The sequence below is a fragment of the Polypterus senegalus genome, chromosome 4, assembly GCF_016835505.1.
Source record: "Polypterus senegalus isolate Bchr_013 chromosome 4, ASM1683550v1, whole genome shotgun sequence".
Taxonomy (NCBI): Eukaryota; Metazoa; Chordata; class Cladistia; order Polypteriformes; family Polypteridae; genus Polypterus; species Polypterus senegalus.
Genome location: NC_053157.1, coordinates 4,567,943 through 4,591,891, shown reverse-complemented (window position 1 = coordinate 4,591,891; position 23,949 = coordinate 4,567,943). Strand labels below are relative to the sequence as shown.

General features: G+C 45.0%; 1 protein-coding gene across 10 annotated transcripts in view; it reads left to right on the top strand.

Moving 5' to 3' along the window:
• inpp4b (inositol polyphosphate-4-phosphatase type II B) overlaps positions 1–23,949 on the top strand; it is a 506,601-nt gene that overhangs the window by 155,287 nt on the left and 327,365 nt on the right. For 7 of the 10 annotated variants that reach the window (XR_005633279.1, XR_005633278.1, XR_005633277.1 and 4 more), the window contains exon 6: positions 19,607–19,686. Coding sequence is in view for 4 of the 10 variants with exons in the window: in XM_039750186.1 (XP_039606120.1) it covers positions 19,607–19,686 (80 nt within the window). In the remaining 6 variants the exon portion in view is untranslated. Of the gene's footprint in view, positions 1–7,339; positions 7,664–9,091; positions 9,218–14,846; positions 14,852–17,199; positions 17,206–19,605; positions 19,687–23,949 lie in introns of those variants that run through there. The other 3 variants (XM_039750189.1, XM_039750187.1, XM_039750188.1) reach the window with 3 other exon arrangements.

Here is a 23,949-nt window from a genome sequence, read left to right as displayed (position 1 = left end):
CCAAAATGATGATGTTAATAAAGACAAACCGAGCGGCAGGCATAAATGTGAATTGTGGGCAAGCTGTAAGCAGGTGGGATTTGTCTGCAGCACCAAAGCACCGCATGTCAGGTTGGCACTCAGTGGTCTACTCACGTGGGCATTAAAGGACAGAGTGCGGGTGCATGGATGAGACGGGGTCCTCGACACTCCTAGGACAAGCGCTGCATTCGCAATCGAGCAGTCGTGTTTCAGACTAGGCCTGCACGTCCGGGTCAGGGTCACTGGGGGGCCAAAGCCTGCTCTGATAGCATGGTGTGCGGTACGGGATGGGACGGCGCTAGATTACAGGGCACAGCCTCTCAGCCCACCGCACACCAACACGGGGAACTGCCAATTAGCTGGACTCGCCCATCTGTGTGTGTGTGTGTGTGTGGACTGGCCCTCCAGTGTTGGCTCCTGCCGTGTGCTCCAAGTTGCTGGGATTGGCTCAGGCCTCTGCCACCCTGAAGTGGATAAACGGGCTAATAATCTGATGTCTTTGTTGTGTATTGATAAATATGAAAGGCACTATAAAATGGAGAGGAAAGACACTATCTTCTTATATATTGCGCTGCCATGGCTGTTTGTTTGTCTGTCCAGGATTTTAAATCACCTGTAGCTCGCAAACCGTTTGACCGATGGACCTGAAATTTGGTACACGTACACTACGTGACGTCTCCTGTCCGCTTTCCAGGTGATGATTGACCTCCAAGGTTATTCCTCTTTTTATTTTTAGTTTATTGTAGAATCCGCTCTCGGCAGCGCACAGCAGAGCAGCCGTGTGGCGCATGCGAACCGGCCCCCGTCTCATCTCTACGACCTTCGCCGTCACTTCCCCTACCTCTTCATATTTAAAATCATTCTTGAGGCGGGTTAAAGACTTAAGCGCCAGCTTAAGTGAAAAATTAAAGAAATTTAAATTACTAAGTAATTGCAACACAAACACTGACTTAATCAGTCTTAATGTGAAAAGATGCTGACGGAAGAAGAGAAGAAGCAGGCCGCTAAGGTGGAGAAGAGAAGAGAAGCAGCAAGCGCATCAACCGCTGAGCAAATGAATGGTAAATGTACAGAGAAAGAGAATGAAAACTAGGAATGTTCAAGTCAAGTGGATTCACTGCACGTTATCGTTATAGCAGTGCGCCGTTACTGGTATAAGAGATTTGACAAAGTAGACTTTCTACTCTGTTGCTGTGGAAAGTATCCTGACACAGAACATCACATCCTGGTTTGGAAACTGCTGAGTTCAGGACCGTAAAGCCCTTACAGAGAACGCTGCTGCAGGTCAGCTCTACCATCTCTGCAGGACATTCACACCAGAAGATGCAGGACCAGAGCTCTCAGGGTTATCAAAGACTCCTCTCATCCCAGCAATAGCCTGTTTCATCTGTTAAAAATCAGGCAAAAGGTTTGGTAGCATCCTGGCCAGGACAGAGAGGCTCAGAAGGAGTTTCGATCCTCAAGCTTCAAGACTGTTAAATCAGAACACGCCATCTCATCCATGATGACCCTCCACATACTTAGACTGGACTGTAAGTTGTACCATGATGTCTACCCGAACCTTGTTTTGAGAATTGGTCTGTCCTTTAACTATGCACCTGTCTAACTTGGGTTTTGAACAATAATCACTGCAGTATTGCGCCTTAACACTTAATTCTACTATATTCACATAATTTTACTTATTTATTAAGTTCTACTATACTGTTATCTTTCAATCTATGACTTTTTGTTAATCTAACTGATATCTAATTTTGCACAGTTCTTGATAAGCGGATCAGGATGCATTTCATTGCGTGTTGTCCTGTATAACTATGCATGTGACAAAAAAAGAATCTTGAGACACTACAGGATAGAAAGGCAGATAGGACAGGCACTATACAATATGGACATACTGTACATAGGAAAAGTACTTTAAAATAAATATCTATAGTTAGATAGACAGGAAAGACACCACAGAGAAGATGGCACTTTATAACAGACAGACAGATAAGGGGCTTTGTAATAGGAAAGACAGACACTACAGATAGATAGATAGATAGATAGCAAAAGCTTTATAAAATAGACATAGGAAGACAGATAAGAAAGATGCTATGTGATTGCAACAACGATATGAGAAGAGCGATAGATGGAAAGATAGATCTGAAAAGCACTATATAATAGATAGATATGACAGGCACAATACTGCAGATAGATGAGGAAGGCACTATATAACAGAGACATAGGTCAAAAGATAGGAAAGGCCTGGCATAACATATACATAGAGACAAGAAGACAGATGAAGAGAAAGACATGAAAGACACTATTTGATAGACAGCAAAGGCATTATAATATAGATATAGGGAAATAGAAGAGAAAGGCACTATATAATAGATAGATGAATAAGAAAGGTACTGTTGTGAGATAGATAAAGAGATATGAAAGATATAATATGATACATGGATAGGAAGGGAACTATAACATAGATAGATAGATAGGAAAGGCACTATATAATAGATTAGAAAGGCACTATACAATAAATGGATAGATAGGAAAGACACTATATGATAGATAGATAGGAAAGGCACTATATAATAGATTAGAAAGGCACTATACAATAAATGGATAGATAGGAAAGGCACTATATAATAAATGGATAGATAGATGGGAAAGGCACTATATAATAAATGGATAGATAGGAAAGGCACTATATGATAGATAGATAGATGAGAAAGGCACTATATAATAAATGGATAGATAGGAAAGGCATTATATAATAAATGGATAGATAGGAAAGGCACTATATGATAGATTAGAAAGGCACTATACAATAAATGGATAGATAGGAAAGGCACTATATGATAGATAGATAGATAGGAAAGGCATTATATAATAGATAGGAAAGGCACTATATGATAGATTGAAATCATTATAAAACAGATACAAGCAGATATGTTAGTAAAGGACTGTATGAGGGCTAGGTAGATGAAATGTGGAGAAAGGCACTATATGATAGATACATAGATATGAGACGACAGACAGATAGACAGACATGAAAGGCACTATATTCTAGAGATGGGGTCTCCAAAGACAGTCTCAGACCTGGCAGAAGAAGAGCGTGGAGCCCAGGGCTGGGCTGTGTTGTGTTGTCGCCCCCCAGAACGAGGAGGACTCAGGGAGATGTCGCTGAGCTCTACGTGTTTGTCAGTGCCAACTGCACGGCCGTGTGCTGATTTGACGTGCCAGTTAAAAATGAAACACTTGAACTCCGTCACCCGGTGGGGTGTCCACGCACTTTTCGGCCATGTAGCATTTTAGGGCTCAGCTCCTGAGCAGAGAGAGATTTTATGCACCAAAGCCTGGTCTTTAAATTGTCATTCAGAGAGGGTCACCCAGATGCCTTCAGTAAAGGACCCCGTCTACAATACAAACTGCGCCCAGATTACTGATCCTGCCGTATCCCGACTTAACCCACATGGCAGAGTCAGCTGAGTGAAATCCTGGCCGGTGGGAGCTTAAGCAGCGCACCAGCTAAATGCTAACAGCTTGTTTTGGAGTGAAGTGGCCATTATTACCCTGCTGACCTCAATTTCTAGGCCCCTATCGCTTCTGACAGGTGCACTGGTGCTTTGTGACAGGCTCTGGGGGAGCCCCGTCACTCTGGCCATAGTGTGCCTTAAACTAAAAAGTGGGTCGTGACCCGCGGGTCGTCTTTTGGTTCTTGCAAATGGCACTGTTGTCTGGTGTATAATTAAGGAAGAAGCCAACTGAGGGCCTGTAAGGCGTCCGTTTCTCACGCTACACACTTGGATGTTCTTCTGTTTTTATTCATGTGGACCTTCTCCTCTTGTGGAGTTCAGCACAGTTGGTAGTGATGGCTCACCACTCCAGCAAGAAATTTTGGGGAGCCAAGCAGGTTTTCCCTTTTAAGTTGTCCGAAGACACAAAATAAACAATAACAACATTTATTTCTAGAGCACATTTTCATACAAATCATGGAGCTCAAAGTGCTTTACATAATGAAGAAAGAGAAAAAACACAAAGTATAAAATTAGGAAACACTAATTAACATAGAATAAAAGTAAAGTCCGATGGCCAGGGAGGACAGAAAAAACAAAAAAAAAACTCCAGACAGCTGGAGAAAAAAAAAAAATCTGCAGGAGTTCGGGGGTCACGAGACCACCCAGCCCCCTCTAGGCATTCTACCTCACATAAATGACCTCACTATCAGTCCTCATTGTATTCAGGGTTCTCGTGGAAGGACTTAATGATGACGGTCATGTGGACTTCTGGCCTTTAATCCATCAATGGAGGGACATCACGGTGCTTTGATCAGGTGGTGGTGGCGCAGATCAGGACCACAGAAAACTGGAAAAAAAAAACAGCAGAGAAAGTAGGGGTTAGTATGGATTACAGAGGCACCATGAATGATATTGATAAATCAATGCATATACAGAATATCAGGATTAAACTAGGATGAAGCTATGAGAAAGCCATGTTAAAGTAATGAATTTTTAGTAGTTTTATAAAGTGCTCCACCGTTTCAGCCTGGCGAATTCTATCGGTCAGCTATTCCAGACTTGAGGCGCCTAACAGCAGAAGGCCGCCCGCCTCACCACTTCTTTTAAGTTCAGCTCTTGGAATTCTAAGCAGGCCCTCGTTTGAAGATCTGAGGTTACGATTTGGAGTGTAAGGCGACAGACATTCTGAAATATAAGATGGAGCGAGATGATTGAAGGCTTTATAAACCATCAGCAGTATTTTAAAGTCAATTCTAAATGTCACAGGTAACCAGTGTAGTGACGCTAAGACTGGCGTGATCTGCTCAGATTTTCTTTTCCGAGTTAAGATTCTAGCAGCTCCATTCTGTACTCGTTTGAAGATCTAAGGTTACGATTTGGAGTGCAAGGCGACAGACATTCTGAAATATAAGATGGAGCGAGATGATTTAAGGCTTTATAAACCATCAGCAGTATTTTAAAGTCAATTCTAAATGACACAGGTAACCAGTGTAGTGACATCAAAACTGGAGATTCTAGCAGTTCCATTCTGCACTCGTTGCAATCGATTGATGTCTTTTTTTGGTGGTCCTGAGAGGAGTGCGTCACAGTAATCTCGCCGACTGAAAACAAAAGCGTGAACTCATTTCTCAGCATCTTGCAATGTTATAAGAGGTTAACTTTTTCTATGTTTCTTAAGTGAAAAAATGCTGTCCTAGTAATCTGATTAATATACGATTTAAAATTCAGGTCACAGTCAATAGTTACCCCTAAATTCTTTATCTCCGTCTTGACTTTTAATCCTAATGCATCAAGCTTATTTATAATATCCTCATTATATCAATTTTTGCCAATCACTAAAATTTCTGTTTTCTCCTTTAGTGTGAGAAAATGACTACTCATCCATTCAGAAACACAAGTAAGACATTGGGGGTCCGTGAATCAAGAGAGTCGGGGTCATCAGGTGCTATTGATAAATACAGTTGTGTGTCATCAGCAGAGCTGTGATAGCTCACGTTATGCCCCAAGATAACTTGACCAAACAGAAGCATGTAAATCGAAAAGACCTTTGTAAAACACCATATGGAATAGCATGTGTCTTTGAAGTATAATTACCACAACTAACAAAGAATTTTCTACATGCCAAGTACGACTCAAACCAATTTAAGACCCTGCCAGAGAGGCCCATCCACTGACTAAGGTGAATATTGTGATCACTGCTATCAAATCTCTATTATTATACCTAACCCTTTCTGCAATGCTTTGCTAGGACATTTGATACAAAATAAAGAAATCTGAACTAAAAATCACACTCATTAGCTCATGTCCCTCTTGCGGGAACTCAAAAAGAGGACTGAGGGAAACTATCTATCTTGTTTCAGTGGAGTTCCGTCTCGTGGGTTTTGACACGCCTCCTTTTGGGGATATGGCGGCAGGTCCAGAAGGGGCGGGGCTAAATGCCTACAATGGACATTTTCTGAGCACTGTGGGAAAAGAAGATGATGACAGTGTTAGCAGCAGTGCCCCTCTAATGTGATGACAGTGTTAGCAGCAGTGCCCCCCTAATGTGATGACAGTGAACAAAGATAAAGAGTTAGGGTGTCCACCCCATATAATGTAGCAGCAATCTATAACAGTTAGGGGTAATCATATGAGACTGAGTCAACAGCGACTGACTGACAAGTGCAGGGTTTGTTCTTTTATATGTTCTTGGGAGGAAGAGGCGGGACTGGAGAGGAAGTGAGGGTGGAAGGAGGGCGGGGTCTGATCCCAGAAGTAGGCGGAGTTTTCCTTCTGAAGGTCTGCGAAAAGGGGAGAGAAGGTATTAGTAGGATTAATCAACCCCAGTCTCAGTTGCTCCATTAAGCCATCAGACTGCCCCCCATGTGCACGTATGTGGGACACAGATTATTACACACCTCCTCCGAGTCCATTAACGTGCATGTCTAATCAGACAAAAAGATAATGGATAGACTGGGGGATGAATGAGATTTGAGAGATGGCAGTACCCTTCTGGCCCGGTTCCAGTTTAGACACCCTCGGGGTTTGTCTGTGATGTGTAGTGAGGAAGGGTGGCCCTGTTTGGGGGTCGATGGGTGTAACCAGGAGGCTCTGGGGAGAGAAACTCTGTCTCATGCTGTTTCTGTGTCCGCAGCTTGGGTCTATTGGAGCCTTCAGTATTAGATTTTGAGTCGAGGACCTTTAGGTCCTCACACTTTTTGAGTCACATAGACGGGGACATTTGGTGTTCAGAGCGCATGCCCTGCAGTAACTTTCACAAACGGCACCCCTCAAGCGACAGCGCCACCAATAGGTCACTAAATGGCTCGACCGACCCCGGTTTGTGGGGCTTGACTTGCCATTGTTTATGATGGGTCGCCGTTCCAACCGTCGCACTCGATAAACGACCGTCACGCTGGATTCAGTAAGAGGACTCAACCCGTAGGTCGCGACACCAAAATGGTTTGAGAAACACTGGAGGAAAGCGAACTGAATACCCGCATGAGGTGAGCAGTTTGCTTTTAACACCTCAAAGCGAGAAGGGGAATCCCAGGCTTGCAGAAGAAGTTTTGAAAAAAGGTCGATGGCCATGCTGTTGCTTTTAATTAAAGACCCCTGGTGTGCTGCCACACTGATCAACTGGCAAAGACACAAAAATAAGTGTGAGTTAAGGGTCCTCCACATTTTCAACAGTACAATAAAAGACAATGAAAAACCAACAGAGGGCATTTTTGAAAGCCGCCTCCCAGAGATGAAAGCTCACGTCACGCGGCTTATTCACGATATGTGTCAGAGCAGGTGCCTAATTTTAGCTGCAGCTTCAGTAGCCGAAAGCGAGCGGCGGCGCCCCGGCCGTGTGCAACTGTGCAGCAGGACCCTAACAAGGAGGAGGAGGAGGAGCGGACCGGCGTCGACCGACCGACATGCCTGAATGCCAGCTTCTTTGCAGGACCCGCTCAGCCTCGCGTGTCACACTGATGTAAGCGTGGACTTACGCAACTGGCCGTCTCGTCGTCGTCCTCTGATCGCGCTCACGACTCACTCGAAAGGAGATCAAAGCAGCCGAAATGACAACTAGTTGCGGGAAGCCGGGTTGGCAACCGCTGGACAAAGATGACCTGGGATGTCTCTACTGGTGTTTACGGGTCGGTGATGCTACACGCTAGGTAGGTGGTCGCGTTCGATCGCGCCTCGTTTAAACTCTGGTGATGGCTTTGGGATAGCGCACCTTAACAGCGGGGCTTTTGGTGTGCGTGTGTGTGCGCGCGTACGCGCGATCTTCTTATGCCGGAAACGTTTAGTCATTTCCTCTCTTGTTTTCGCTAAGATACGCGCGTGAGTGTGTGTGTATGTGTGTGCGTGCGCTGAGGGTTATTCTTAAAAAAATGAAGAGCAAATATCGGAAAGCGAAGCATCGTCTGCAAAAAGCGCGATCTCGCGGCCCGGCGCGGGCACGTCGTCTTGTGTCAAGTAAATCGTCTTTTCGTTTTGCGCACTTGTCGCCCCTCCTTGCTTGTTTTCACGCCACCGTCGCTTTTAAAGCACCCGACATTGTTGGATAGAAATGTTTTCGCTTGAACTGCCTGTGCCAAGCACCAAAAAATAAAAATAAAAATAAAAAGGTGTTCGAGTGGTGGATACAGTTTATTCGGGCTCGGTTCCGTAGGATGGCCGCAAAGCACCCAAACCTGCCAGTTAATGTTAGTAAGAAACTGTCTTTCATGTTCAATCCGTCCTCCGCGTAATTTAATTTTTTTTTTTGTCCTAGACATCATCTTTCACGTTGACAGGTGGGATGTCACTAAAGCCGAACCTGAAGTTTCAAAATCAGCTTCCGAAAAATCAACAATGAATGCGTCGAGAAGGATTGCAATTTTGTGCACAGCAAAGAGATGGTGTACGGTTTCTAATAAAGTTTAATTAGCGTGCATGTGGGCTTTGAAACCAGACTCGACTCGAGGTCAGCGCACCTCCGCTCATTTCGGAGCGGCGCAACTTCGGACAGCGCAGCTCAGTTTAACAGAATGCAGCTGGGCTCCGTGCATTGTTGCGCCTGCGCAGCTGAACACAGCGGTCTGAACACCTCAGCTCGTCTCGGAACGGCCCAACTTTGGACAGCGAAGCTCAGTTTAGTAGAACGCAGCTCAACGTGCCTCAGTGTACTTTAAAGCATTGCAGTTCTTCGCAGAGTACACTCCCGGTCTGTGCAAATCAGCTCGTTTCGTTACGATTTAGGACTGCACAGATGAGCTAGCAGAATCGCAGCCCGCTTCCGTACAATGCAACACGCTGTGCAGCTGAACGCTGCTCAGTTTACTATAAAGCCTAGCTCTTCTCTTCGGAATACGCTCGAGTCTGCGCACCTCAGCGCATTTCAGAACGGCGCAATCTCGGACAGCGCAGCTTAACGAACCGCAACTGAGCGCGGCTCAGCGTACATTAAAGCATCGTAGCTCTGCGCATAATAGGGCTGTCCCTCGAAGACCGCCACTTTTTTTCTTCTAAGCAAGCTGTTACTGCTAAAGAGGAAGGAAAGAGGGTGTAAAGACAGAATAGATAAGAACAAACTGTGTGCATCAGAGAGAGCTCGCAGCAGACGAGCAGCATCCTAGCAAGTAAGGAAGGAGTTGCTGTACAGCTTAGAAAGCAATGTCGTGAAGATGGGAGATGCAAATTCGAGGCCACTTAATGCCATAACATCCCTGACTTAGCGCTTTAAGGTGAGTAAAGCCCAGTTCACGGTCACTTTGGATGTGAAGTCAAGGGACAGTCTTTCATTTCGCAGATGAAGAACATCATCAATCTGATGAAGTGCGCATACGGTATGATTTAACTTTGTACCAATAAATACGCCCACCTGTATGCTAAAGCTGAATGCTCGTCTCCTGTCCTGCAACTTAGGCGAAGCGATCAAAGAACAAATGCGGGCCCTGCTGGAGGAATCACCGTTTTGAATTACGGGACACCTGACTTTCAGTATATCGTGTGCTGTTTGCTAACGTAATGTCTCGGTCCTCTGAAAGGCAGGACACCGAATAGAGAGAGAATAATACAAAGGTGAGAAAAGAAAACCTGCATTTTCTTCAGATCAATTTCACTTTTATTTTGCATTTTGTTTGTCTAAATTAACACTAGTTGCATATTTTAATACCTGGAATTATCCAACAGGAGCAGACGTCCACTACCTTACAAACAGCATTTGCCGCCTTCATTAGATAGACAAATGGAAAGGGACTACCTAAAAATATCTAGATAGATAGACAGATATATGTGAAAGGCGCTATATAATATATAGATAGGAAGAAACTAATTCATGGACAGATGTGAAATGTGTATTACACATAAATAGAAAGGCACTTTATAATGGATAGATGTGAAAGACCCTATATGATAGATAGCTAGCTTGCAAGGCACTATATAATAGAGAGGAAGACACCATTTAATAGGCGTGAAAGGCAGGGTCGTCTTAATGCATGGGCATGCTGGGCAGTTGGCCTGGGGCCCCATGCTAATCTATGTATGTTGTGACTTGCTGTGTGGTTGTGTAGGTAGAGGTCCCAGTACACTGCTTTGCCGGGGTCTATAATGCTGTTAAGAGTGCCTTTCACTAGGGCCATATTTTATAGATAAATAGAAATGCACTATATAATAAATAGATGTGAAAGGCCCTATATAATAGATAGATGGGAAGAAACAATATATAATAGATAGATATGAAAGGCACTGTATGATAGATCGATGTGAAAGACACTATACAATAGATAGATAGGAAGACACTATATAATAGATAGATGTGAAAGGCACCGTTATACATAAATAGAAATGCACTAGGCCCTCCAACCTGCAGGGAAAAACCTGGGGGTTGGTGGCAGGATTGGTACTCCAGCCACCATAAAAACCTCACAGTGTTCCATTCCATCTGAACTAGTGGGGTCCTAATCTGGGATCCTGAGGTGGTTTGTCATGTGGTGGGTGCGGCAATGTGCTGTATCGGTGCAGGCTCCTAACTCTCTCTCTCTTTCTCTCTGTGTATATATATATATATATATATATATATATATATATATATATATATATATATATATATATATATATATATATATATATATATTCTTAGACTGCTCGCTTTGTTGATGTGGGGAGGCTGAACGCACGCTGAGGAGATGCGGTCTGATCAGCTGCTGTCTTGCTGCCGAGCTGCGTGTTCTGCTTCTCATGCTGCACGTCGGTCATTTAAAAGCCTGTCCAGCAGCTGTCCTTTTGTCTCAATGCCTCATGGGATGTCAAATTGTCTTCCAAGAAGATCACGTATCGTCTCCTTCCAAGCCTTCCTTTATATATATATTTATATAGGGTGGCACAGTGGCGCAGTGGGTAGCGCTGCTGCCTCGCAGTTAGGAGACCTAGGTTCGCTTCCTGGGTCCTCCCTGCGTGGAGTTTGCATGTTCTCCCAGTGTCTGCATGGGTTTCTTTCCACAGTCCAAAGACATGCCGGTTTGTTGCATTGGCGATTCTAAATTGTCCCTAGTGTATGCTTGGCGTGTGTGTGCCCTGCAGTGGGCTGGCACCCTGCCCGGGGTTTGTTTCCTGCCTTGCACCCTGTGTTGGCTGGGATTGGTTCCAACAGACCCAGGTGGCCCTGTAGTTAGGATGTAGCGGATGGATATCTATATATATATAAAATAGATACATGTGAATGGCACTGCATTATTTGTCCCCAGGGTGAAAGTCAACTTTTAACAGAAGCTCTTTAAATAAATAAATACATAAATAGAAAGATACACACACACACACACACTATACTCTGAATACACATTGGAAAGACAAAAAAGGAACACAATTAAAATGAAAGAAAAAAGTCCCCATTCCCTGTAAGGTGCTATACAGGTGTATTGCTGCAGGTATAAATGACCCCCAATGGAGTTTCTTGACACACGTCTGTTGGCTCAAAGTCCTCAGTGTTGGTGCGTCACAGAGAGGATGTGCAGCTTTGTTCAGAATGGCACTCAGTTTTGTTTCCATTCTTTACTATGACTTCCAGGGGGTCCAGAGTGTGCCCCATTGCAGAGCCTACCCTTCTAATTAGCTTGTTGATTCGTTGGTCCTCTCTCGAAGTGATGTGACCCACCCAGCACACCACACTGGCCATCTCACTTCCCATAATAAAGGAGCGCAGTCTCCTAAGGAGGAAGAGTCTGCTCTGCCTTTTATTCTGTAGTTCCTTTGTGTTCAGAGACCAGTTTAACCGGTCATTAATATGGACCCCCAAGTACTTGTAGGAGTGGACCACCTCCACATCCATTCTTTGAATAGAGACCTGGCGTAGAGGCACTTCGGTGTGGTGAAAGTCAATAAGCAGTTATTTGGTTTTGCTGATGTTAAATTGCAAAGGTATTGCATTCCGTTTTCACGCCCCCCGTTATTGGTATCCCCCCATAAGAGAATTTCTCCAATGACTTGGCCTGCTGTCATCTTTCAAGTCTGAGGTGTACGGAGTGAAGAGACAAGCAGACAGGCCTGCACCTTGTGCTGCTCCAGTGTTGCTCACGCAGTCCTGGAGTCTCACAGATGGTGATCTGCCTGTCACATAGTCCATCATCCAGGACCCCACAGGCTCATCTACCTTCATATCTCTGAGCTGACCCCTTAACAGGGAGGTCTGGGGAGATCAAAAAAACAGAAACCTCAAAGTGCGGCCAGCTTTGTCCAGGTGAGAATAAGCCTTGTGAAGCAGACAGATGATTGCCTCCTCCACTCTAATCTTTGTCTGGTGTTTGATATGGGATTCGTAAAAGCAGCATTTAATATTTGTGATGCGCCATCTGTTGGAATGAAAACAATGCAATGTATTGCTACAAATGTTTGAGATACGCCATCTGTTGGATTGATAGAGACTTAGCACTCCAATCTTTGACTGATAGACAAGCTGCAGTGGCTCCAGTGATTTTCACCCCTAAATATGCTCATGGTGCTATTCTCTTTTTTTCTTTCTTTTTATAGCGCCTTTCCCAGTGGGTATAACTGCTCATATTAAATTGTCAATTCCAAGTCTATGCTTTTTATTTTGTATAGTGACTTTTTAGGAGTGTCCGATTAGTGGCTGGTGGTAGATGTGTGACAGCTCTAACATTCACGTTGATTCTGTCTGGTAGTAAATGTGCTGATGATCCTCAGCTGAGGTTTGTTTGTAGCGCCTTTCACCATGTCTGTGCTCACCATGGTGTTCAGCAGTGTGCCGGTAAAGGTTCCTGAGACTCTTATCTATCCTCTTTTAGAATGAACCTGCTGATTATGACCACTTCTGATTGCAGTTAAACTCCCTCAGTCCGTCTGTCTTTAGCTTATATAGTGCCTTTCACTTTCCATATGCTGCCTGTGGCCAACAGTAATTAATCCAAAGGTCTTCATAAGTCAAATTCTTATAAACATGCAGGTCAGGTGGGTTTGGCATTAGTAAATTGGCCTTTGTCAGAGTGTGAGTGTGTGTGTTGGTGGGTTTACTCAGCAATGGACTGGCACTCTGTCCATGAATTGTTCCCACCTTGTGCCCGATGCCTGTTGGGGTCAATTCCAGCGGTCCCACAAAACTCTGCCCTGGATAAGTGGATTAGGACAATGGATGGATGGATGAACGGACGATCCTGTAGTTTGCTCTCACAATCACACTGGCCATTTCAAGACAAGCGGGGTCTTTTTCTAGAAGTGTACGTACGGTCAGTTCATTTTCCATAATTCACCGTTGGAGTGCCAGTCTCCCGGGTCTACCACTCTTCATTCTGAGCCGCCAGGTCCTCAAGCTGCAGGGGTTGAGTGTGGATGAATGTTGGGAGTCTGGTGAGCACTTTCTATCAAACAAGCTGGGTATTTAGTAAAAGAAAAAAAAAGGACACTTGACAGGAGTCACGTGTGAGTAAAGCACTCGTCATTCATATGCAGTTATGTAAAGGAGGGGCGGGGAGGCCAACTGGAATGGCGAATGCGCTATTAACACGCCCACTATGCTTGTGACCCTTGAATCTGCCAGACCTGGTGTGCTGCCATCCTCATATTATGACCGACAACACATCCGAATCCTCGAGGCGTTTCAGTGCTGCAGTCGTCTGGTTTGATAAAATGGCAGTCTGGGCACCTCCTTGTGCCTCATGTACACATTTACACGTGCCGTGACAAAAGAAGAGGGACACCCAGACACAAAACGGGTGAGAAATGAAACGAGGATCGTTTCCAAATGTAAAGGGCTAAGTTCAGTGTCTCCTAGAAGTGGGGACCCCCTGGTCTCCCCCTTAAAAATGTTCAATGTTGTGATCACATGACCATTTCCGTTAAATTTTGGCATTGACGGTTACATTTTCTGTCCTGTTTATGGTAATTTCAGATATGAACTTCAATGATGATTGCAGTCAGCCCTTACAATTTGAAGGGTTTAGGGAAGCAGAACCTCTAAGCTAACACACACACACTCACGCACACTCACAGAGTGGTATTGCACGTACAGATCAATTACATCTGAGTCAAAGATGCATGGCATCCCGCAAAGTGCAAAGTTTCACAGTTCTTTCGTAAGCTGAAACATTTCACAAAATGTAACTAATTATAAAAGAACTACCCATCTAAGACGAGTTGAAATCTTAGTAATGAACGTAGACCTGATTTGCAGTGCAACGTGAAATGCAAATGTCTCTGCTACATGCCATTTGGTGTGGGATTTGTAAAAGCAGTGTTAAATCTGTGACGAGCCATCTGTTGGAATGACAAATGCAATGCACGTGTCTCTTGTTATATGCCATTTGGTGCAGGATTTGTAAAAGCAGTGTTAATGTCCATGATGCAGAATCTAATAGAAAGCAATGCATTTTATTACTAAAAATGTCTGTGATGCGCCATCAGTTGGAATGACAAATGCTGTGCATCTGTCTCTGTTATGCGCCATTTGGTATGGGATTTGTTAAAGCAGTGTTAATGTCTGTGAGGCGCCATCTGTTGGAGGGAAACATACAATGTATTTTCATTCTAAAAATATTTGTGATGCGCCATTTTTTGCAGTTACAGAGACACGGCTACCGGACTGACACAGAGAGGGACACTTGTACTGTTATTAAGGTAGATTTGTGTGTATATTTATGGTAGTAAATGATATAATGGTTAATATTACATATATTTTATACATTTATGAGGTTTTTAGTTTTTACATTTTCTAGCCTACACACGTTGTCTGCAGTTTTTTTCAGTAAGTCGCAAAACTCACAAAATAATTTCTGTCTAATTTTTGTGCCTCACAATTGCTGCATCCCTGGTGCGCCACCCGCTCTTTCCGAACTACGCACCGCTTCACTCTTAATAGCTGAGAAGTCACAGTTGCAAAAAAAGTTGGGGTCGTCACCCGGGAATTCCCAGTCGCAATGAATCAATGAAGAGGCTCTGGGTGGGAATATCCACTGTGAGTTTCCAGTGGCGTCGAAGTAGGCAGTTTAGGCATCATCAAATAATTGGGATTTGGGAGAGTCAGCGTCTCTGGTGGGGATGGACCCTCATGAAGTCCTGATGACTTCAAAGCAATAAGGGGACACAGGAGTATCCACCGTGAAGTTCCGATGACACCAAAGCATGTAGTTTTAACTATATGGAAGTTGTGATCGTATCGAAGAAATGAGGGGGGAAATAGAGAGAGAGAGAGGATGGGTCTCTTGTGAAGTCCTGTGGGTCCCCCTGTGATATCCCGATTGCATCGAATCAATGAAGTTCTTAACGTGTCAAAATCTCCCGATCACGTCAGAACAATAAAAGGGGTGGTCAGTATCAACCTTAAACATCTGATCCCGTCAAAGATTTGAAATCATGGAAGTGGTTGAAGAAATAACGACCAGGGTTTCAGGGGGTTGTTGAATGGGTCCCGTGTGAAGTCCTAATTAAGTCGAAGAAATAAGGAGGGGGTCTCCTGTGAAGTCCTGATTGTGTTGAAGCAATGAGGTTCAATTCACGTGGAGTTTCGTTTCATGAAGTCGTGGTGTCTTTGTCATTGTTATTGCAGAGGATGTCGAGGAAAGTTGGCGTTTACTTCCGGTACCGAAAATCCCGAAAGGCTGGCACCGCGGCACTGTTTTACATTTTTGTTTGTCTTTTCGTTCTTTTCCAGCACTGATATCGCGCACAACGCTAGCTGTAACCTAACAGTCTCTGTCCAGATGAGCGGCAAATGAGAATACTCCATTTACAGTAAATGTCGGCATTCGGGAGTTAAGGTCGAACCGTCAGTTCTCTGTGCGGCTCATAAGAAAGAAAACGGCACCCCGCACGGGCTTTGACTAACCAATGCAAGTCCTAAAAAATATCCTTATTTTAAATTTACAAAAATGATTTTAAAAAGGTAAAGTCAAAGCAAGAGAAGGAAATAAGCGTGAGTTGTGACAGCTGAGCCAGCGTTGATGGCACCGAGTGACTTTATTTTTATGGGCTGTAATAATTTGTCAAAGTCAGGTTCCCGTTTTGATGGCTTACGGTGTCAGTTGCGCTCCTGCCCCGCGTCTGTTCCGATGTTTATTGTTTAAGGAAGGCCGAAGGTCACCAAACAATTGGCCGAAACAAAAGCTTTCCACTGTTGATAAGTATTGATAGCACTAAGATGAAACGTTTATGATTAATAATTGTTAGCATTTATCGTCGTTCCTTATTGTATATTACACAGTATCAGTTTTCCAATTTCTACAAGTGATGGTACACCAGACGAGCTTGGCAAAACAAAAAAATAGTAGAACGTTAGTGGACCAGACCTGTGTGTGACACGCTGTGCAGCCATACTGGGCGAGGAATGAGGCACGTATCACAGATGCCCTCTTGTGTAAAAAATAAATAATAATAAAGCCATGGTTTCTGGGCACTCTCAATCCTGGGGTAGTGAAAGGGCGGTGTTATCTGGGACTCCATGCGGGCGGCAGGAGACTTTGAATTGGAGCGGGCGGTGGGCACATCAGGAGTCGGGTTGGAGTGTAGCCATAGGAGCGCCAAGCGGCAGAGCTGTGGAGCTGAAGCCCAGTCTGGCATGGAGATGTGGGTTTGGTCACCGATGGTACTTTAAAAGGCTCAGTTCTCAACTCCTCCATTCAAAAACTGTCTGACAGCTGCTTGCAAGTTCTGTACTTCAGCCAATGTTTATTCCCTGACTTATATTTATCTTCTGATTTATTGTAATTTTTTAATTATTGTTGTTTATACTTCTATGCCTTTTGTTTATGATTTAACATTTATGTTCTGTCTCTTTAAATCTTCTGAAGTTCCATGCACTTTGTGGGCGGAGCCCCGGGAGGCAAGTAATGATTGGTTCCTAATTAAGCAGTCGGGTTGGGACAAAAACCTGCAGCCGCTACGGCCCTGTGGCACCGAATTTGCAGACCACTTCAAAGAGCAGATCCACAACAGAGTCTAGCTGCGGACCACCAGAGCTCCACTCCATTAAGGAGGTTGTCACTTTCTAAATAACACCTGGTTACACTATGATTAAGATTTGAGGGAGAAGTTACCTGTCTAAAGTCAGGTAAACCAGGTGACAAAAAGATGCAATCCAATTGGCTGTCCAGCGGAGCTCCTGGCACTGTGGAAGTCTGCTGCTGGATCCCTCACAGCACTGAGTGCGCCCTCTAGTGGCCCTTCTCTTTCCAGCAACGCCATTCACTAGCCTTTCTAGTAACTGAAATTTTACTTTATGGAGGGAGACACTCTATGACATGGGCAGCACTAGAGCCTGGCAGTGACGGCACAATGTGCTATGTGGAAAGATTAATGACTAATAACTCATATTATGTCAAAGATTGTCTAGACGTAAGGAGCTAGAAAGAGTAGAGATTAAAAGACACAGTCCAGTGGATTCAGAAAGTTTTCGGACCCCTTTACTTTCTGCATACTTTATTGTCTTGTACGTTTATTTGAAATGGATGCATTTGTCATTTTTTCCCTCACTCGATAACCCATAGTGATAACATGTTTTCAGAGCAGTCTGCAAATTTATTGAAAGTCCAAAACTGAAAACTCTCAGTCCTGGAGTATTCAGACCCTCAATTTAGTACTTGGTAGAAGCCCCCTTTGGCAGCTTTGAGTCTTCTTGTGTGAGTCTCTACAAGCTTTGCACCCCTGGATTTGGCCAGTTTATCCCATTCCTCCTAGTAGATGCCCTCAGACTCCATTCTGCAAAGACTTCTGTAAACTGCCATCTTCATCTCTTTCCACACATGTACTGTGGGGTTTGACTGGGCCACTCAAGGACACTCAGAGACTTGTCCTTGTCACTGCAGTATTGTCTCGGCTGTATGCTTCAAGCCACTGAACTGTCACCCCAGTCTGAGGTGGCTTGCACACTGGAATTTGGTTTTCTTCAAGGATCTTTCTGTATTTGGCTGCATTCACCCTTCCCTCAATTCTGACCAGTCTCCTATGTCCCTATAGCATAATGCTGTCACCACCATGCTTCTCTGTGGAGAGCAGGTGACGATGGTTTTTGCTAGGAAAAGTGCTTGGAGTTCTGCCCAAAGTGTTCAGTTTTTGTCTCCTCAGACCAGAGAATCTTTCTCTTTAGTCAAGAGTGGCTTATGTCTAGACGTCTTTCTGAAGCAGTCACCCACCTGAAGCTAAACACGTTCAGGCCCAGCCAGTACTTGGATGGGAGACCATCTAGGAAAAGCTTGGGTTGTTACTGGAAAAAGTGTTGGCGAGGCCAGCAGGGGGCGCTTGCCTTGTTTTCTGGGTGTGGATCCCAATGCCCCACTGCAGCGATGGGGACACCGTGATGTAAATACGATGCCATCCTTTGGATGAGACGTAAAACCGCCTCCCTGACTCTTTGCGGTCATCAAATATCCTTTGCGACCCACCAGGGGTGGAGGGGGTCTCCCTTAGTGAGTCTAGCAATATCAGAGTGGCATTGCGACTGTGTACGACTGATGGAGCAGCGACCCACTACCACTAATAACGATAACAATTTGGGACCTACCCGTGGCAGCCCACGACCTGCTTAGTGGTTGAGAAACCCTAATTTAGACAACGTAACTTTTTTTTGAGCATCACGTATGCTTTCTCCTGAAGGCCTCGTCAAATGACGGACCCCATTTATGAAAGTTAACAGGCGTGCGCTCTGGACACCGGGGGAACCGCCACTCAGGTTGTCAAACTCTGATACTGCTGAGTGGGCATTGTTACCTGCTGGCTGCTGTTTATGAAAGTAAAAGAGGTTTTGTGCCATACACCGATGGGCACACACTCTCTTAAAGTATACACGCCAAAGGGCATCGTTTGCTTTTGCTACTGAAGGGGCGCACAGTCCAGGCAGTGAAAGGGGTCTGAATATGTTCTGAATCCGCTGTTTATATGGGGGTCATCCAGAAAGTATATCCTGAAACCCATCCAGTCCAGCTCAGACTCAACATTTCCCGCAGTCCATGCCAACAGTAACTGGTGCAAGGCAAGGGCTCTCCCTGGATGGCAAACTTGCCCAAATGGTGTCTTCTATAGCACCTGCCACTACAAACTGGTTTGGTTTGTAACGGTTTATTGCAGACAGAGTAGGAGTTTGTTGCCTAAGGTGGTACCATGAGTCAGCACGGTGGGTTTGGTACATTACAGTGCCCACTCATCCACCAACCCTTCTTTCAGAGTTGCCAGTTAACTTGACTCACACACCTTGGGGAATGTAGGAGGAAATTCCAGACATGGATGGCTAGAACATGCAAAATCCACATAGACCCCCCAACCAGACACCTGGCATGCTGGAATTTTTGGAGGTCTTACCCCTCTGCCTTGCCTTTTGTTTCTCTATTCTTCTCATTTGCTCCTTCATTTCTTTTCTCTGAAGTGGAAACTGTGCCCAGCGCTAAGAAGAGCTGCTTTAAAAAGAACCGGAGGCAGCGCCTTTGCGGCGGTGACTCTGTCACAGAATCTTTTTTTATTTTTTGATGCAACCCTGGGCTATTTCAGATGAAAGCAGATACAGTAGCTTGAGGGGGCTTGGTTTGTTACGAGGGTCTAAAAATATTAGTCGAGCTGGGCTGGCCGCCTCGATTCACTCACCTCCTTGATCTTCCTCGGCTTCCTTCCTAACGAAGATGTCATGTCTTTGTGCCCCACAGAGGACGTTTCTGGGCTGTGCGACGTTCTCAGTAGACGACCTGGTGAAATCCAAGGAGCAGCAGTTAACGCTTAGCCTCAGGTAGGATCTTTGAAATATTTTTCTCCGTCTCCTTTCGCCTTCTGCTCACTTTTACGGCTTGACGGTCGCATCCCCTTCTAATAATGATGGCTTGGCACTGCTCTGTGCTGCCAGGTGCCCGGGTGGGGCACATTAAGTAGATTTTTGCAAGTGCAGGTTATGGAATGGCAGCTTTTTGTGGTTGGTGTGGAAGCTTGGGGTGTCTGGTGATTCGGACTTGGTGTGTCCCGGGACACTGGCAAATGTGTAAAGCGTGGTGAGCGGTGGCACTATTCTCGCTCACTGAAAATGCACTGTAAAGTGTAAGTGTTCAAGGAAGACAGACTGGCACCGAGATTGAGATTGACAACAACAACATTTATTTATATAGCACATTTTCATACAAAAAAAAATGTAGCTCAAAGTGCTTTACAAAATGAAGAATAGAAAAATAGAAGGCACAATAAAAAATAAAAATAAGTCAACATTAATTAACATAGAATAAGTAAGGTCCGATGGCCAGGGTGGACAGAAAAAACAAAAAAAAAAACTCCAGAGGCTGGAGAAAAAAAATAAAATCTGTAGGGATTCCAGACCAAGAGACCACCCAATCCCCTCTGGGCAATTTACCTAACATGAAGGGCGATTCCTAGGCTAGACAGGAGGACAGTGTATTGCAAGGTCAGGGGGAGACAACCTGACCGGATTACCTGCTCCCCAAACACGCCCTATGGGGACGCTTCCTGTCCAGATATCTGCAAGGGCACACTGGGCATTGTGGTCCCTTGTCGGGTTCTGTGAGTGCTGCTAGGTGGAGCTGCAAGGATCTGTTCCACCCTACTTTTTAAGACATCTGCTTGATCTGAAAGTGCTCTCATCGGGCTACGGCCAAGCACCGGAAGTAATCCAGTGGGGGTCTGTCCTCATCTAGGCCAGCTGGGGTCGGGTGGTAGAAGGACAAAGCCCACCTGGAGGAGTGTAGTGGAATGGAAGGAGAGCGGAAAACAGGAGAAGGATGACTGTGTTTATCAAAAAAAATGAAACCTTTGTGTCGTGATGGTTGTGTGTGTGAGGTTTGGGGTGCTGCAACGCCCCCTTGTGGTGACAAGACATTTAAGAGAAGAGCTGGGTAGTGCTGCTGTCCTATGGGTCTGTCACCCGTATAACAGACCTTCCCGGACCCCAGCTTCTCACGTGTATCCACTGCAGGCTTTGCCAGGGTTGCCACGGGTTTTTTGCTGAATTGGGCCGTTTCTGATTGGCATCCGCGGGTACAAAACCTTTACAAGATGTGTTTTTTTGGGCTACTCTTTCTAAAAACAATGTTGTGTTTTGGAGTTTGTTTTTTTTTTTTTATCACCCAAGCAATTATTGCTCTGTTGTTCCATTTGTCTGACACTGATATTCTGCTGTTGCAGTGGGGGGACCCCAGGGGCTTTGATGGTGTGTACCCGATCCTCTCAGTCCCAATGCCACCTGCCACATTCCTTTGTGTCATTTAATCTATTGGGCTATTTTTTTTTTTTTTGGGAGTTTCAATTTTGACAGCTGTCCTTGGGCCATTAATCTTATCCTCTGGTACCCCACCTTTCCGACGTCCATCACTTTGTAGCTCCTCCGCACTCTGCACCTCGCTCTGTCCGGATGCCACCGCGGCACCATCGTCTCTGGCCACAGGACACGCTCTGCGCAGACCGCCAAGCCTTTGTCTGCTCTCTTTCTCCCTCTGTGCTTTCGGAGACACACTTCTGTCATCTCAGTCACCTGCCCACTTTAGGCCCATTCACTGACCCGTTTGAAATTTTTCTTTCCTTGCCAACCTGAATTTGTCGTGTGTTTCATTCAGTGCGCTGATGTCGTACACATTTCCGAGTGGGTCGTTTAATGCTGCTGTTTAGCCGTTTTATAGCGCCTTATCAAGCTTTGGAGCTGTGCAGTTGACCCAGAAAGTCATCAGCCCCCCCCTTCACTTTATACACTTTATTGCCTTCTGCTTAAATTATTTAAATCAATAAAATGCAATCCGACGTGGTAACTACTTGGCAATGCGGCCCGTGGTGCACTTCATTTTTACTAACAACAGCAAGAGGTGTAAGGCAAGGACCCTCGATGCCACAGAAGGCAGGTAGAGCACATTGTTTTGGATGGTGGGCTGCCACCCACCGGTGGGTTTAGAATGGCAGTGGGACCCAGTGGGTTTCGGTTCTGATGATCACTCCTGATCCCACCCCAGCTCTGATTACACCCTAATTACCAAAGAGGGGGACCCCCCACTATGATTATTGCACTCAAATCGTCCATCAAAGACACTTAACATGGCAAATAGCGGGTCACGACACCACAAGTGTTGATAAGCAAAAGCTTGCATGGAGGTCAGGGGGAAAAATAACCTGACCGGACCATCCTTCTCCATGAAACAAAACTCCAATACCAATGCCCGCAAGGCACACTGGGCATTGTGGTCCCTTCTGTGGGAGCCACCAGGGGGCACTGCTTGATTTAAACAATGTAAACAAACCCGTCACCATTTCAGTTAATCGACCCACATTGACAAAACTTCGGCTTCTTCTACCCCAGCTGTTGACACCCCTTGTCCCACCCTTTGGTGCTGATGAATGACCACCGTCTGGTCTTGAATCGAGTTTATGCAGCTGTCCAGGGGAATCCAAAAGTCTTCAGACCCCCTTCACTTTTTACACTTGTTGCTGTTTTGTAAGTCGCTTTGGATCAAAGCATCTGCTAAGCAAGTAAATGTAAATGGGAATTTTGGGTTGTGGGCTGCCACCGGTGGGTTTAGAATGGCAGTGGGATCTGATGGGTCACAAGGGGGTCACACTTTGGGTTGCTGCTACTGACAGTCACCCCTGATTCCACACACGCTCTGATGAGCACATGCTAGTCACCAAAGAGGGAGACCACCCCCAGCGCTATGATGAGCATACCCCAATCACCAAAGAGGGGGACTACTCCCCCCCCACCCCACCCTGTTATGAGGACTGCACTCAAATCACCCATCAAAGATGCTTAACATGGCAAATAGCGGGTCACGACACCAGAAAGGTTGAGGAACAAAAGCTCGCCTGGAAGTCAGGGGAAACAACCTGACCGGACCACCTTCTCCCTGAGCATGCTATGTGGCAGCCTCCCTGGGTGACAGTACCTGTGCGAACTGCTGCAAGGCACACTGGGTATTGTGGTCCCTTGTCGGGCTCTGTGGGAGCCACCAGGGGGCGCTGCTTGATTTAGACAACACAGGGGTAGTTTATTTATCTGCGAGAGCAGAAATAAACCATTTCAGTTTACCGTCGGTCCGTGCAGTGTGGTATTTGAAATTTCATTTTAGAAGCAAAAACGAAAAAACGAAAATGAAACGAATTTTCAGATTTTGACTTTTGATTAAAGAATACAATTAGGGAAAATAAGGTATTTTTTTTTTATTCTATGGTAACAAATAGCAGTGATAAACTTAAAATGCCACTTACCTTTCTGGATTTATTTGTAATGAAAGTGTAAAAGCTCAAAAACAACAAAACCGACGCATTTTCGTTGTCTGAAACCGGAGGTGGTAACTACTACTTCTTCATCTTCTTCTTCTTCTGCGCGATTTGTGAGGACACGTGTGAACAGCTACCCCCCTCACAACACATCATCCGACGGCCTTGAGGTTACACTGCATGGCATCAGCAGAAGGAAAGACCATGAGAGTGACACTCCGGGACGAGGACATGACTGCAGAAAAACTGAGTCGCATCTTTCAGGTAAAAATACAAGCTTTGCAAACTTGGCTTCATTGATGTAGCAGATCTTTTATGGACGTCATTGTTGTTACTTACAGCTAACATTTGGTGATTTCATTTACTAACACTAAGTTTGGCCATTTTGATAGTGCTAGCATTTTGAATGTGTGTAAATGTGTGAATGGTTGCTCGTTGACAAGTGTAACACATGTTAAAACTTTCTGTAAATCACGTTGCTCTCCTAACGTGTTACACTTGTGCACACTGTTAATACTCGAAACATTTACTAGTAGCCGCTAAACGTCAATGAGCAGCCATTCAAAATGCTAGCACTATCAAAATGGCCAGACTTAGTGTTAGTAAATGAAATCACCAAATGTTAGCTGTAAGTAACAACAATGACGTCCATAAAAGATCTGCTACATCAATGAAGCCAAGTTTGCAGAGCTTGTATTTTTACCTGAAAGATGCGACTTTCTGCAGTCATGTCCTCGTCCCGGAGTGTCACTCTCATGGTCCTTCCTTCTGCTGATGCCATGCAGGGTCA